Here is a 15,617-nt window from a genome sequence, read left to right as displayed (position 1 = left end):
GCACTTTTCAGGGGCTTTATCCTAATACTCAAGATGTCTACACTGTGGCATATTGATTTGGGCCAACAACTACCATGTTATTGACATCCTTAATCTGCTTTACAAGCACATAACAGCAGCCACACACACATACATACACAGGAGAGATGCTACTGTTTAGAAAACGAAAACTATATTGGATCATGATGTAGGTCCTCTAACTTCCCATTATTAGTAACAATGTATGACACCATAATGGGCCTGATGCTAGAGTCATCCTTCAAGGTAAATCTCACAGGGAGAGGGTTCAATTTCAAGCGAGATGCTTGCTACCGCAGGCTTACCTGATCAGTGGTCACATATGTAACCCAGCTGTGTTGTTGTGTGTGCTTGTCTTCAGTTAACCCACCACCAAACATCCAAAATAATCCTCCCGATCATCGCCTCGCTGTCTCGACGTCTCCCCGGGATGATGCGGCTCGTCCCTCGGCGTGGACCTCCAGGCTGGCGGCGTGAAAGCGGTCATGGAGCCATTCTTCAATTGCTCTTTTACCGCCTCCTCCAACACCTCAAACTTTTTTTTTCTTAACCTGTAATTTGCTCTATTATTAGCACCTCCACGCTAAACACATAATTGGATCAGCCCTCACGGCTTGACGGCGTCAAGTCAGAAGCACCAATAGCGGGAGGCGAGAGATCAGCCACGCCGTTGTAACTAATCCGTCTGACGGCGCCGAGGTGCCCAGGAGCACCGGGAAGGACGAACCAGTTCGGCCAGGGGCTGCCTGCTTGCCTGCCTGGTCGCCTGCGTGCGCTCCGGCACAATGATCATAACACTGCGGACTCTCTTGGAACAAGGGGTAAGAAGAGACAGCTCCTACTGCGGGAGTCTGCACCGGGACGTCCAGGTGGCGCTCCTATGCGACTTTCTGCAGGCCCTGCAGGGGCATCATGCGCAGGGGGTACCGGGGGAGAGATTGAGTTGGCTGCAGGGATGATTGGACGACTATGCCGCGTTACATACACCGAGCAAGCAAAAGCAGATCCAATGCTAAAAAACCTCAAGGCTCACTACTTGTCACAAGCAAGGTAAACCAGGCAACTGCTTGGCTCCCCAAACCATTGGCTTGGGCGCCATCTAGTGGCTCACTAGTAGTGGCGATCGCGTTTTGAGAATTAGATGCAGTGCAGGTGTATCTAACGTAGTGGATGCTGTTTGTGATGTGTTCTTACGTTGCATGGCTCTATTCATTTTGTTTCCAATTAAATGTGAAACAGAAGAGAAAAATGAAAACGGTTTATGCTCCAAATGTATTGCAATTGCATGTAGTATTGGCCATGCACGAAGATGTGTGTGTGTGTGTGTGTGTGTGTGTGTGTGTGTGTGTGTGCGTGTGCGTGTGTGTGTGTGTGTGCGCGCGCGCGTGTGTGTGCATGCGGATGGTCAGCAACAGTCCTCTATTGTACCGTGAATATTTTGCAACATGAGCACTTTGCGTGTATAGGTGATAACCACGCTTCACGAAAGATTTTAGCTTGGCACAGTCAAGAACATAATCCAATTTCTCCACAAATATTGTTTTTATGTTACGTGACACAAGTGAGCATTATTATCTTTGTAAATAAATAACTTCTTTTTTTTTGACAATTCTTATACTGAAACTCGTTAGATGGTGCAGGGGTACATAATTTTACAAGACATTGGATGTTACTGTAGATTAATGGTAACTCTCCTGTTAGGTGGGTTTCTCAGGAACAGGCAGCAATAATGTTCCCGGGTCAATAATGCAATAATGTTCCCGGGTCAATTTGACCCAGGCTATACTTAATGATAAAAATCACTACCCAATAAACATTATTAACTGCTTTCATTGTAAGTATTTATAATTATTTAAACAAATAAAATAACTTTAATTATGAAATGCTACTGCAGTATTTGTAGTTTTTAAAGGGGGGAGTTTCATAGCAAAAAAAAAAAAAAAACCTACTCATTTGTATCTATAAAATTGGTCAATTTGACCCGGGATATGTTTAATTAATGTTACAAAAGCCTTTCCAATAAACTTTTTTTTTAAAATTGAAAATGTCAAAGTGCACAATTTCAGTCAGTCAGTCAGTCAGTCAGTCAGTCAGACGTTTCATAGCAAAAAAACAACAACTAGCAAACAAAACCAATTTAAGTCAATTTCACCCAAAATGTTTAACATGCCAAAAGTTTTACCATAAATAACTGTGATGGGCCAGTTTGACCCGTTATATGTACCTAAATGTCCCAAAAGCATCCAGAGAAACATTTTTATAGCTCCTTATTAACTATTTTCATTGAAAAGATGTTCAAAACATAAACAAAAAAAAAGGTTTTTGTCTTGTTGGTGCCAAGTGTGGTAGCAAAAAGCTAACATTTGTTCTTCTACTTGAAACTGACTTATTTTGACTCACAACATAACAGGGGGGTTAATTAAATATGAGTTTAGTGTTGAATTTAGTGTAAAGTACACTGTAAAAAATATCTAAGATTGATAAATAGATGATAAATGGATAAGGCGGAAGGAAGAGCTGATGGAGGTGGGTGTGCCCGTGGGCCCGTGACGTATGTGGCGCATGCGCACTTCACCTCCCCCGCTGCTCTTCGGCCTGTCAGTAACAGCAGGCGTGTGGAAACGTAGGCAAGTGGATCGGGTGAGGTCATGTGTTTTTAAGGCGCCTAGCGGAATCGATCATTGTTGACCAGCGGCACACACTGTCCGTTGCTCTGGAACGTTCGAGCGGCTCGGTCGCACCGCTGGAATCCACCTACACGACGAGGTAAGATGAGGATCAGAAGCCCCCACCTCCCTCTCCGGCTCCTGCTCCTTTCTCGGACCTGCTTATTGTTTGGCCGTGGGGGGAGGGTCGTGTGTCATTTACGTGTTAAGACGGTTTTGTACGACGTATTTGCTCGCCTATTCTCCCTTTTTTATATATTACCTATACCCGCGAACGCAGTATTCAGGCGAATGAAGAAACGCCCGTTAAGCAGGCAGGCCCGTCGTATGGCGACATGGGAGTCATTCCCTCGGCTATAATGTGTGCTCGGTCTTGTGTTGTTATGTGTGTTCATGCAAGGCTCCTGCTATCCCGCTGCGGTTTGCCTGCAGCCTCCTGCGAAGTGGTGGGGGTGGGGGCGGTGGTGGGGTCATGTGGCCAAGGTTAACTCGCAATGGAAGTCGCTACCCTTGTTAAACCGTGAGATGATGAGGAGGCCATTCATTCACCTCATTAAAATGAAATGTGTGCCTTAATGGTATTCCATTAGGAATCATGAAAAAAAATGTTGTCTTAAAAAATAAAAAAACACAGGACGATATAGATTTGAAGACAAAAGGATTTTTTTTTTGCCGTCTATGGCTTCCTTTTATAATAATATATCAAGCAATTGTTTCTCTTCATGTCATGTCAACAAAAATGCAAATTTTCACGACAGTCAAGTCATCTTTATTTATATAGTGTTTTCATATTTAATAACATTTTAGGCAACTGGAATATAAACAAATAGGTTGATGTGAACTTGATGCAACAATGCTATCAAGTGGCTATGTGACTAGACTTTAGGACAGTGCTTCTCAAGGAGAAGGAGAAGAACATATTTCAAGCGAGTAGTCCTTGCACACTCTCTGACAATGAGTGCACCATTGCCACCTACTGTAGTGCATGCGCAATCACACCTTATTCTAGTACAGAAAAAAAAGTTCTTTGGGGTCACCACCCTCTATTTTTACTTGCTTTATATATCTTCAGCCTTTGATTAGCTGACAACCAGTCTAACGTTTAACCAGCCTCCGGCTTACTCACCCAAGACCCTGCTGAAGATGAGTGCTATAGAAAATGAATGGGTTTGGAAGTTTTTACTGCATCCCACAAATACATTGGTTACATAATTGAAATGTTGTTTCTCAATTGAGTCAATATATTACATATATGATGCTGGGTGGATTAACAATAATGCAATACTTACTGGTTGATAACCACCACAGCGTATGTTTATGTTATTTGTTTTAAGAATTACATCGCAGAACGGATGAAATGGCAGTGATTTTTGCAGGTGTACCTAAAAATGTGTCTGCTAAGTGTGTGTCGAAACCCCTTCTGTCACAGTACAATTTTTCCTGTGGAGTTTAACAATCTGATGATTACAGGCAGATGCATGTAGTAGGAAGTGCATTCCAGGAAGCAGCCCAGGCCCATGCATTTATTTAATATATTGCTAAGCCATCCATGAGGTCCAGACCACTTGGCTGCTGCACTGCTGAGTAAATGTAAATGTGGCTTATATATATATATATATATATATATATATATATATATATATATATATATATATATATATATATATATATATATATATATATATATATATATATATATATATATATATATATATAAAATGCGCATTGTCTTCCTTCACTGACCGGACTTTTAGTCATTGTGATGGATTGCTGTTATTCCAAACGACTATAATGACCTCAGTAGTAGTAGTCGCATCAGTCTCTTCTTCTCTTGAGGTTCTGCAATGCTGCTTAATTGTTGTCTTGTGTTACATAAACATGTCTATTTTCACGTGATGAGCGAGGCGGATGCTGCAGACGTCTTGGTGACGTCGGACCAACAGACGGAGAGCTGAGTCATTTTTCTCTGGCAATTATATCCCTCATATGGACTGCATGTTAACGAGAGTGGAGGAGCGGGAAGTGGGGAGGGAGGGAGGCTGGTTTTCTTTGATTATAGGACTCGCAGAGCTGCTTTCATGGCTTGAAATGTTTGCGTTTTCGACCTCTAGAAAGTACTTAGGTTTTGGATATTGTAACGACATCTTTGATAACACAGTTTGAATAGTTCCCTCGTTAGCTGGAGCACATACATAATGCGTGGGTACACCATTTCAGTGTTCGAGTTTGATATCCAAACTGGCAGTTAGTTGAATTTTGTGCTTACAAGAGGCCCCGACCCGAGCTCAGTTGTGTCAATGATGTTTGGTGTGATGGAGTTGACCTCGCGGCGCTTTGCCCTTCGGCCATCACTGCTGATGATATCGAGATTTGCCTTTTACAGTGTTTGCTGACCAGCCGCCGAGGCATAACTGCTGCGCTCGTCCCTCATTTGTAATTCTGCAAGCTTTGCTTCAAAACTGCTTCCTTTGCTACAAATATTGTAATTTCTCTCCTTGGTTTGCTTTATTTGTCTTCTGTGCTCACAGAGGACATTTTTGGAAGCACAGAGAGCAGCCATTGAAGATTTTGCCATGAATAAAAACAAGAAAGAAAAAGAATTCTACAGCATCGACGTCGGAGACTCGACGTTCACTGTATTAAAGCGCTACCAGAACTTGAGACCCATCGGATCGGGAGCGCAGGGAATCGTGTGGTGAGTGATTCTTTGCAGTCTCAACTAGTTTGTTTATTTATTTATTTTTACAGCTCATAATGCCAGACTACTGGAAGTTACTTAACGTCCATGCTTTGGCACAACTCCTCTATGCAGTCATTTTGATAAATACAACATTGCCATTAAAACAGGATTTCAGACCATCCACCCATCACCCAATTTCTATATTATGATCATGGAACATTCTTCCAACGCATAAAAAAATTACAAAAACAGTTGTTTACCTTAATTAAACCAAATGCCCGCCCTTGATTTAAGACTTGTTTCTCAATCATAACAGAAGCGACTTGAGCTCTTTGTGTCCTTGTTGTTCTTTAGCTCTGCTTACGATCAAGTCCTCGAGAGAAACGTAGCCATCAAGAAGCTGAGCCGACCCTTTCAGAACCAGACGCATGCCAAGAGGGCGTTCAGAGAGCTCGTCCTCATGAAATGTGTCAATCACAAAAATGTACGTATGCAAATGACAGTTGATTATCACCACGTGGTGTTACAGAATCTGTTCAAAACAATCCAGAATCCATACACCCAACCTGCATGTGTTGAATAATTAACATGCTAGTTAGCAATGATAACCTACATTTTGAAAAAAAAATGAGCAGGATGACTTGAAGTAAGCTACAAATTCAGGAAAGTTGCAATAATTCAGCATCATGTGCAAATGTCCTCCCCTTGAGACAAGACATATGTGATTTTTTTGCAAATTCCAATTTCTCATTTATGCATTTTTCACCCCGCAGATCATCGGCCTATTAAATGTTTTCACACCCCAAAAATCATTAGAAGAATTTCAAGATGTGTAAGTGGCTCATGTTGTTTTCTTTTAAGAGCATTTGTACATTTTAGCAAAGCCTAACAATTTCATTTTCCTCCTCAATTGTTTTTATTGATTTTTAGCTACTTGGTAATGGAGCTGATGGATGCCAACCTGTGCCAGGTCATTCAGATGGAGCTGGACCACGAGAGGCTGTCTTATCTGCTTTATCAGATGCTGTGTGGTATCAAACACCTCCACGCTGCCGGCATCATTCACAGGGTAAGTTTTGGCCAATCAGAAATGTTAGAATGCTTTTCACAATTAAGGTCACAAAAAGTCCGCATCCTATTATGAAGTCCAGTGGAAGGGAGGGTTCATGAAATACAGACGCTTGCCAAAGCTTGGTACAATAGAAGTGACGCAGTGTGAGTGCGACCTTAAGCCCAATGCAATATTTGACACAGCTGGCACACTTTTAGAGGAATCTCATCCTGTTGATCTCACACTGGGTGATTCATATTCTTCTAATCTGGTGTTTTTCCCCCTCATAGATTCAATGTCATTCAAAAGACAGTCAATTGAGCGTAGTTCTTTTTGTTCAACGCCGAGATATGGAGGACCAAATAAATCAAAATCAAAATACAAATTTCTCTAAAATATAATTCATAATTAAATACAAAAAATAATGTAAATAATAAAAATACATAAACGTGGAAATAAATACAAAAATAAATATAATTAAATATGCATCAACGAATAAAAACGCTCTGCTCACCTTTTATTTCATGATGCAGACCATGTCAGCATGAAATGCGCAAGGATATGTTATTCAAATGAGTGTGGTCCTAAGTGTGTGCCCTAACTTGCACATTTCATGCTGACATGATCTGCAGCATGAAATAAATGTGAGAGCAGAGCACTTTTATTGATTGATTGATATTTAATTCTGTTTATCTATATTTGGAGTTATTTCCCTTATTATTTAGATAATTCTATTTATTTTTTTACTCTTTATTTTTTTGTATGCCGGTATATAATTTTTATTGTATTTATATATAAATTTTTTATATCTATTTTTATTTTTACTTGTGCATTTCTTGTGAACGTCACTGGCTGCTGTCTCTTCTGTCCGTCTCTTTAGGATCTCAAACCCAGCAACATTGTGGTGAAGTCAGACTGCACACTGAAGATTTTGGACTTTGGCCTAGCTCGAACTGCTGCCACGGGTCTCCTCATGACGCCTTACGTGGTGACGCGTTACTACAGAGCACCTGAAGTCATCTTGGGCATGGGCTACCAAGCTAATGGTATGGCTACTCGCCACATCGGCCCCTGTTCGTTTTCCTGGCATTAAAAGTGAATTGCATAACATAACACAGTATCACTTAGACCTTATGAAGAATGAGTTCTTTGTGTTTCTCTTTAAAAATTGCCACAAGCTCTCTAACAAGCAACGGTCTAACATTTTGTGGTGTGTCCCTCTTTACTTATCTTAACCACTAGTGGACATTTGGTCTGTGGGCTGCATACTGGCTGAAATGGTTCGCCATAAAATCCTTTTCCCTGGACGGGATTGTATCCTTATGGCTTCCACTTTGTCTGGTCACACTGTTATTCTTGTCGGTCTTTGTCAAATGTTTAAAGCATTTATTTATTTATTTATTTATTTTTGCATCACTACTAACACTGCAAAAACTAAAAGCTAACAAAACTAGGTATCTCATATCAAGGCAAAATATGCTCGTTCTTTGTCTGCCAAAATATTTATTGTTGCCTGGCAGTTTTTGTGTAAGAGAATTTCACTTGCTTCCAAGCATTTTTTCCCCTTTTTTTGGGTGGGGGGGGGGGGGGGTGGGGTGGGGGTGGGGGTGGGGGTTAGTATTAGAACTCGGTGGAGTTTTTTGAGGCTCGCAATGTTACCTTATTTAAAAAAAAAATATTGCCAAGTCATTGTCATTTAACTTAAATTAACATGAACTTTCACTTGTTTTTTCAGACCAGTTTTTGCAGCGTAGTAGTTTGTTTCTGTTGTCTAATCCATCCTGCATGTACTTCTTGTATGTAATGATTTTCAGTGCTGCACACCGTGTCAAGTTCATTACCTCCATTTGTCTCATATTTTCTGATTTGATTTATTTTGATTTACTGTGCCTCCTTTGTTTGCATGTCCACCTCTGTATCATCTGAACGTCCACTCCCAGTGGATGTGTGGTCAGTGGGCTGCATAGTGGCCGAGATGATCAGGGGAAGTGTGTTGTTCCCCGGCACTGATCGTATCCTTCCCCCATCATTTGTGCTCCAATGCGTCATTGCTTCATTCAGTGTGAAGAGACCTGACACCATTGCCTCCGACTTGCCTCTACAACCTCTCCGCCCCTTGCCATCCACATTTTTACTGTGAACGTCACTGTGCTTGTGGAATGACATTGTCGTATACTTTAATGTCAAACAACTTTATTGTAGCAGTTTATTACAGTTCCAACGTAGCGTAACAGTGAAGTTTCAACCTCTTACGGTTGGTTTCCCAGGAACAGCAATAATGTTCCCGGGTCAATTTGACCCAAGCTATATTTAATGATTGAAAACACATCCAACTAAACATTATTCATCAATTCCATTGCAAATATTTCACATGAACCACTTTTAACAACTAAAGTTTCATGATGAAATACTGCTATTTGTAGTTCCTTAACTTTGGAATGTTTGACCCGGGCTAGGTTTAATGTTACAAAAGCACCCTGATAATGAATTATAGCTCACTAACAGTTTTCAATGCAAATCTGTCCAAATTAACCATTTTAATTGTCTGTTGGAATATTAATTGCAAAATAATACCAATTTGTAGTTCTTAAACTTTAATGGGTCAGTTTGACCCAGGCTATGTTTAATGTTCCAAAAGCATTCCAATAAACATTAGTAGCCATTTTAAATTGAGATGGTTCATAGAAAAGAACTACTATACGGTAGTTTTTAAACTTAAAAATGGGTCAATTCTACCCAGGCTATGTTTAATGTTCCAAAAAATTCTGATAAACATTAAACATTTTAATTGAAAATGTAAAAGTGAACAATTTTAGTCATTGAGACGTTTCATAGCACAAACAAAAAACTAATATTTATATTTTGTCACTCTGAAAATGGATCAATTTGACCCGTAATGTTTAACATTCCAAAGTCAACCCAATAAACATTGTTTATAGCTTAAAGTTTTTATTGTATATACATCAAAATTAGCCATGTCTTATAGTCTGTTGATTAGGTGTTTCATTTGGGGGGGGTGGGGGAATGTTGGGTCATTTTGACCCATTATATCAATGTTCCAAAAGCTTCCTGGGAAACATTAACATAGCTACATCTTAACTGTTCTCATTCCAAATATGTTATAATGAACCAACCGTTTGTCTGTTGGTGCCAAGTTTGATGAGCGAAAAGCTAACATTTGATCTTTAACTTGAAAGTGGGTCATTTGACCCAAAACATAACTGGATGCTTGAAACGGTAAAGAAAACGGTTATGGAGAAATGCTGCAAAATGCGAATCTGCCTGGATTATAAACCTAGATTCACACAACATTGTGAATTTGTGCCATGTGCCAATTAGTCGCCGCCTGCGTCATCCACTTAGGTATATGCCACACTCGAATAGATAGGTAAGAACTAACTTCTTCTTTTTTCTTTTTACTGTATTGTTATTGCAGTTAATAAATATTCACACAATGGCATTAAATAGTTATTTTGGGCACATGGGCAAATGAACGTCAATGCTAAAGCCATTGTTGACCAAATCAGCAGCACCAAAGCGCTTAAACCTTTGGCTAAACAGTCGCTCAGATTAATTAAAGTGTGGAGATTTACTGTGTGTTTAAACAAATTCCCTGTGCCGGATTTAAGATTATTAAGCAACAAGGAGACATCCTTAACCCAGATTAGCATTCCATTAGAGTCTGATGCAAACACTCCATGTTTACGTTTCCACACAATTTATTTGTTCCACTCATTCTGACTTGTTTCTTGCCATTTTTCCATAATAGCCCATTTTGTTGTCCACTTCAGTTTCACCTGACATTGTAATACTGCATGACAGTAATACTGTTTACTATGTGTCTAAAAAGGTAAAAAAGGAATGAACTCAACCCTAAATGAGCTTACCCCATCTGTAGTTGAATATATAAACACCACGGGCCAATATGTGTATGTGCGTGGGAGTGCAATGAGTTTGTATGTGGCTCTTCTTCCTTAATACGCACACGTCAGACATTGACCAATGGAACAAAGTCATCGAGCAGCTAGGCACACCATCTCAGGACTTTCTGATGAAACTGAACCAGTCAGTAAGAACATACGTGGAAAACAGGCCACGCTATGCTGGATACACCTTTGAGAAACTCTTCCCGGATGTTCTTTTCCCCGCTGATTCCGATCACAACAAACTGAAAGGTGCTGCTTTCTTCTGTTATCTATTATCAATGCATCACACGGTCATTTATCAAGGGATAGTTTGCACCTTATGTGATCAATAGTTCAACAACGTAGCTGTTTGTTTCTTCTCTTCAGCGAGCCAAGCAAGAGACCTCTTATCTAAGATGTTAGTGATCGATGCCTCCAAGCGCATATCTGTAGATGAGGCCCTGCAGCACCCCTACATCAACGTTTGGTACGACCCAGCTGAAGTGGAGGCGGTAGGTATTACTGCACAACGCACTTTTTTCTATTATTCAAGATTCTTATTGAGCCATTTTGTCATCCTCAGCCACCGCCCAAGGTCCTTGACAAGCAGCTGGATCAGAGGGAGCACACTGTGGAGGAGTGGAAAGGTGCGATGACAGATTTTTCAAACCCTTTTCACTGTCAGGTTCAGGCAGAACAATAGGCGTCAAGTGTGGTGAACCATTTCAAAACATCCATTTTTGACGTATGTGCATCAATCCGTATTCAGTACAGCCTTCAAAATCAAACACAAGCCATCCACTGATGGTGGTTGTTTATGTTAAGTATACCATTTGAACTACCACGCAAATATAAACGTGTTCCCAAATAAAACTAAAATATGGTAGAATTACTCCCCCTTTGACAATGCCTGACAGACATAAATGACTAGAGCAGTAGTTTGTTGGCAAGATTATCTGGTCAGTTAACAGTGTGATCGTCCTTCAGCATTATGCTTTCATCTCCATGCTAGTTATGTTAGCATGAGCTTGATGATTTATCCATACATCAGTTTTCTATGCTATATTCACACCTTTGGAATTAGTACCAGCGGTGTCAAGCTCATTTTAATTCAGGGGCCACTTTCACCTAAATTTAATCACAAGTGGGCTGGACCAGTTTGTCCGTGGCCTAATAAGATAAAGATAAAAAAATAAAAAGATATTTCCTTTTTTTGTGTAAATAATTACAAATACATTTTGAAAATATTTCAATTTATTTTTATTTTTTTTACTGTTATCTGAAATTTCTTAACAAAAATGACTGCAATTTGTATTTATTTTTTGCATTATATGCTGAGTAACAGCCAGAATGTAATTTAAGTGGGTCGTCAGTGCGCCCTACAGTAAACAAAATTTGTAACGGTTAATTTTAGTGAAAAATGTCAGTTTGGGTTTTGTCCTCATGAGCCAGATTGGATCCCCTGACGGGGGCCGGTTCTGGCCCGCCGGCAGTATGTTTGACACCTCTGATTTAGAGTCTTTAATGAACCTAAAATGGATATTCTTGGAATTTTGGTGGAAACCAGAGTATCCATAAGAGATAGAACCCATGAACTGAACATGAGATTTGAACACATAACCTCAAAACTGTGAGGCAGACATGCGATATCTCAGTAAGTGCCATTTTCCATTTTATTTCCCTATTTGACGTCATTAGGTGGTAAAACTCCAAATTATGTCAATTTTTCACAGTATCATAAACGGTTTTGAAATCCCTGAAAGATTTTCAATGTCTTCTGTGAGGGAGTAGTGAGGCAAAAGCGATGCTTTTCTTTTGAGCGTCCAAAATGAGCTCATCCTAAACTCTACCAGTTGATAATGACCCCACACTCATTTTAGAAGGCTCACTCCATCACTCGTCTTGTCCAAATTAGAAACATGATGCTGTTTGGAGCGTGCAGAATGCAAAACACTGCGGTGGACGGAAAGAGAGGCAGTGGTCCAGATGGTGTCGGGTACTAATCAGTTCTTCCTCTCTGCTGGGCCGTGCGTAGGGCTGATCTATAAGGAAGTGAGTGACTGGGAGGAGTGGTCAAAAAATGGAGTGATCCGAGGACAGCCTTCTCCGCTAGGTGAGTCATCTTTGTAACTTTAAGTCAAACCGACTCTGTCATGAGAGTACGGAGTCAGTTTTTCATATACTATACTTTGTGTAAGTGACATAAAAAGCATCAAATATGTCCAGAGGCATTAAAAATGTTAATACAATTGATGTAAAAACATTGTTGTTCATGCTTTATTTTTCATACAATGTTGTGCAAAGAGGCACTATAACGCAATTTAGCATATGTGATAAAAAGTGTATTTGTGGGGACTACTTTCACCTAGTGGCAGAAAATTACCTCATCACAAATGTATGATTGACTGAATGTTTTACACTCCTTTTAACTGTGTAGTATGTATTTTTAACTTCAAATAACTTTATGAATTACTACAATGTTTGAAAAGATACAACCACGTTTGTATTTGGTAACCATATTTGAGAGTGTGGGAAAAAAAATATTATAGTACATTTAGAACTGATTTAACATGCGATTAATTTGCGAGTAATCGTGAGTTAACTATAGAAATCAAGCGAATAATTGATTTCAAAATTTAATCAACTGACATATACAAATTGTATACAGTGTATGTATGTATGTATGTATATGTGTGTATATACAGTATGACATAGGCATTAAATTTGTTACATTAAAAAGAGCATTAGGTTAGACTTGCTCATACCTACAGGAAACATATTGCCAGATAGATTACTGAGCAGTTGTGACCGTCTTCTTCATGTGTATTTTATGTCAGTGTTGTACTGACCCCTGGTGGTCAAGGAATGTACTGTACGTCACTTTCCCCGTGTAACTTGTACCTGCACTGACTGCGGTCCAGTAATCCCAGAATCGTGTGTACTTCGATGAAACCTATACGTTGACGTGTTTTTCGCAGCACAGGTGCAGCAGTGATTGATAGCCCCCCTCAACCGTCCTCCTCGTCCTCCTCCTCCTCATCAGCCAACGATGTGTCATCCATGTCCACGGAGCCCACCGACCCCAGCAGCGACCCCACGGTGACCTCGGAAACAGACAGCAGTCTGGATAGCCACACCTCCCTTGGTGCGCTGGCGTGTTGCAGATAACAAAAAAACACACACTCAAGCATAACCTTTTGTCGGTGCACCTTACATAGCGTTTAAGATGCGAAGGTTTATAGGTCAATGGAAGTTCTCATGTTAGTTTGTAGAGCTGCGATTTCATGTACAGTTTGTTGTTATTGCCCGATACTACTGTAAAGGATTGTGGTTTTAAATTGTATCACTATTATTGTATTTTTGCTGCAAAGAATCAAGAGTATGTTTTGATGTGAACATTATGTTTGTAATGAAAGGGAGCCAATTTCTGCATTGACTTTTTTTTTAGCTCCAGCAACACAGTGGGATGGCGCACTGTGAGCACCGCACTGTTTTTTAATATATTTTTCAGATGCTGACACAGCATTTTGTATTATGTTTTTGGGAAGGGGTGGGGGGAGACATTTGAATGAATCCACTATTAAGTAAAGGACTTTTTTTTAAATGTGGAAATTAATGCATACTTGCTTTTTCTCATCTTCTAGATTTTTCGTCAGCTTATGCCACCTAACTTGTTAACTGTTTTTTTCCCCCCCGGTTCAGTTTTACTGCTGCATACTGTAAATCTAATGTATTTGCTTATTTAACTCCTCAGTTAAAGAACAGGGTGAATGTAAGTCCAATACTGACTAACTCACTGGCTTCAAAATTAGTGTGTAATAACGAATTCCATTTGGGGGATAATGCTCGTGATGTATGGTATTTAATATATATTATTTAAGTGCCCTTACGAAGTTAACTGTTTTTTTTTCTTTTAAAGGGGAAGTCATCAACCCCCCCCCCCCCCATTTTTTTTGGGGGACAATTATGTTATATATGGCATCACTAGTCTAAACATGAATTAATATTACATTTGTGGAGTATGAATTATGAAGCAACAAGTAGCAAACAATCACATCTCAGCTTTAGAAAACAGGTGAGCTGTGATTGGTCGTTGCCTGAGCAACATTGCTGTCATCTTCAGTCGACAGCAAGTGGCAAAATGAGCGCCCTCTGAAATGGACAAAATCGGCTGAATTTTGCTTCATAACTCATATTCCAAAAATGTAATATTAATCAGAATGTCATGTTTTGACTAGTGAGGCCACATACAACATAATTATTGTCAAGAAATATTTAAGGTTGACTTCCACTTTAAGTCCTCTCCATGGCAGAGTTGAGTTCTACCTCTCAGACACACACACACACACATATTTTTGATGCTACAGTATGCATATCACACAAACAAATATTCACTTTTGTTCTGTATATATAATTTATTTATTTATTCCAAGTGCAAATGCATTTGTTGTATGTAATGTACATGTAGCTCAAAAGTACTGTTTCTAATGCATTTTGTTTCCTATATTTCATTGCATTGTTTTTCTGTGCAATACAATTGGTAGATTAGAGTAGTCAATGGGATGTACATTATACTGTAGATGTACTGTATGTGTGGGAGTTTGCAAACAAGTCATTGTCAGGCCTCCACAGTTGTTCCCTTCAGATGTCGCTGATGACTCGAGGTTCCCAGTGTGTCGCGTCTTTACAATGATCATGTTCGGGCACTCCAAGTAGTAACTCCACTTGCTCCCAGAATGCACTTGGGGATTGTGATGCATGTCCTCACATTTGCTGGGCCATATCTTCAATGACTGATGTGGCTGCCTCTTTTATTGAGTGGTTTTCCTCCCCTTAAAGTGTAAAGTACTCTTTGCCCATTAGGTTAAGCGCAGGAACAAGAAAGTCATTCAGCATTATTGGGATGGCAAGTCGGTCTTCCGATGGGTTGTAATTGTAAAGCACTGGCGACACAATATTAAACCTGAGTTTTTTTAAAGGACGAATTGTATGGAGGTGTCACCATACAATACATAAATAAATAAATAAAGCTAAACTGTCCACCTCCAACTCAAGCAAATAAAAGAGTTGAATTTGAACAATTGTCTTTGTTCGTTTCTTCCTCATTTCCATAGCTTATTAGCAAGTGGTGTGCAAATCCGCTGCACAATTTGTAGGTTGTACGTATCTGGGCTCTGTCCTTCCAATACGGAGTTTGCATTGGATTTTAGTCTTTAGGTTCTCGGGCTGGACTGGCCATCTGGCATAGAGGGCAGATACCCGGTGCTATTTATTATTTCCCCCACAATTTAGAGGCA

General features: G+C 39.8%; 2 protein-coding genes across 4 annotated transcripts in view; one reads left to right on the top strand and one right to left on the bottom strand.

Annotated features, from left to right (window-relative positions):
• The window catches only part of ptpn20 (protein tyrosine phosphatase non-receptor type 20), a 35,362-nt gene extending 34,279 nt beyond the window's left edge, over positions 1-1,083 (bottom strand). The window contains exon 1 of one of the 2 annotated variants that reach the window (XM_086092785.1): positions 324-1,083. The gene's annotated coding sequence lies outside the window, so the exon portion shown is untranslated. The remainder of the gene's footprint in view (positions 1-323) is intronic. The other variant, XM_086092784.1, reaches the window with a different exon arrangement.
• On the top strand, positions 505-15,395 carry mapk8a (mitogen-activated protein kinase 8a). 2 transcript variants are annotated; one of them, XM_086092790.1, is made up of 12 exons: positions 505-839; positions 5,213-5,379; positions 5,719-5,848; positions 6,138-6,196; positions 6,295-6,433; positions 7,296-7,461; positions 8,356-8,427; positions 10,408-10,590; positions 10,708-10,832; positions 10,904-10,967; positions 12,356-12,433; positions 13,304-15,395. In XM_086092790.1, exons 1-12 carry the CDS (start codon positions 804-806, stop codon positions 13,486-13,488), a joined length of 1,404 nt encoding a protein of 467 aa, XP_085948916.1. In that variant the 5' UTR covers positions 505-803; the 3' UTR covers positions 13,489-15,395. The 2 variants fall into 2 exon arrangements, with proteins under 2 accessions (XP_085948916.1, XP_085948915.1); XM_086092789.1 differs by lacking the exon at positions 8,356-8,427 and adding an exon at positions 7,658-7,729 and having other exon boundaries at positions 638-839.
• The last annotated feature ends 222 nt before the right edge of the window (positions 15,396-15,617 follow it).

This window comes from Leptonotus elevatus, chromosome 13 (genome assembly GCF_054856555.1).
Source record: "Leptonotus elevatus isolate MCC_2025b chromosome 13, RoL_Lele_1.0, whole genome shotgun sequence".
Classification (NCBI taxonomy): domain Eukaryota; kingdom Metazoa; phylum Chordata; class Actinopteri; order Syngnathiformes; family Syngnathidae; genus Leptonotus; species Leptonotus elevatus.
This window is presented reverse-complemented; position numbering and strand designations above follow the sequence as displayed.

Bases quoted from the DNA above. Each gene is read 5' to 3' on its own strand.
- mapk8a (XM_086092790.1), top strand. From the start codon at position 804: ATGATCATAACACTGCGGACTCTCTTGGAACAAGGG. The intron at 840-5,212 runs GTAAGAAGAGAC...CTGTGCTCACAG, and splicing joins GGACTCTCTTGGAACAAGGG to AGGACATTTTTGGAAGCACA. The intron at 10,968-12,355 runs GTGCGATGACAG...GGCCGTGCGTAG, and splicing joins CACTGTGGAGGAGTGGAAAG to GGCTGATCTATAAGGAAGTG.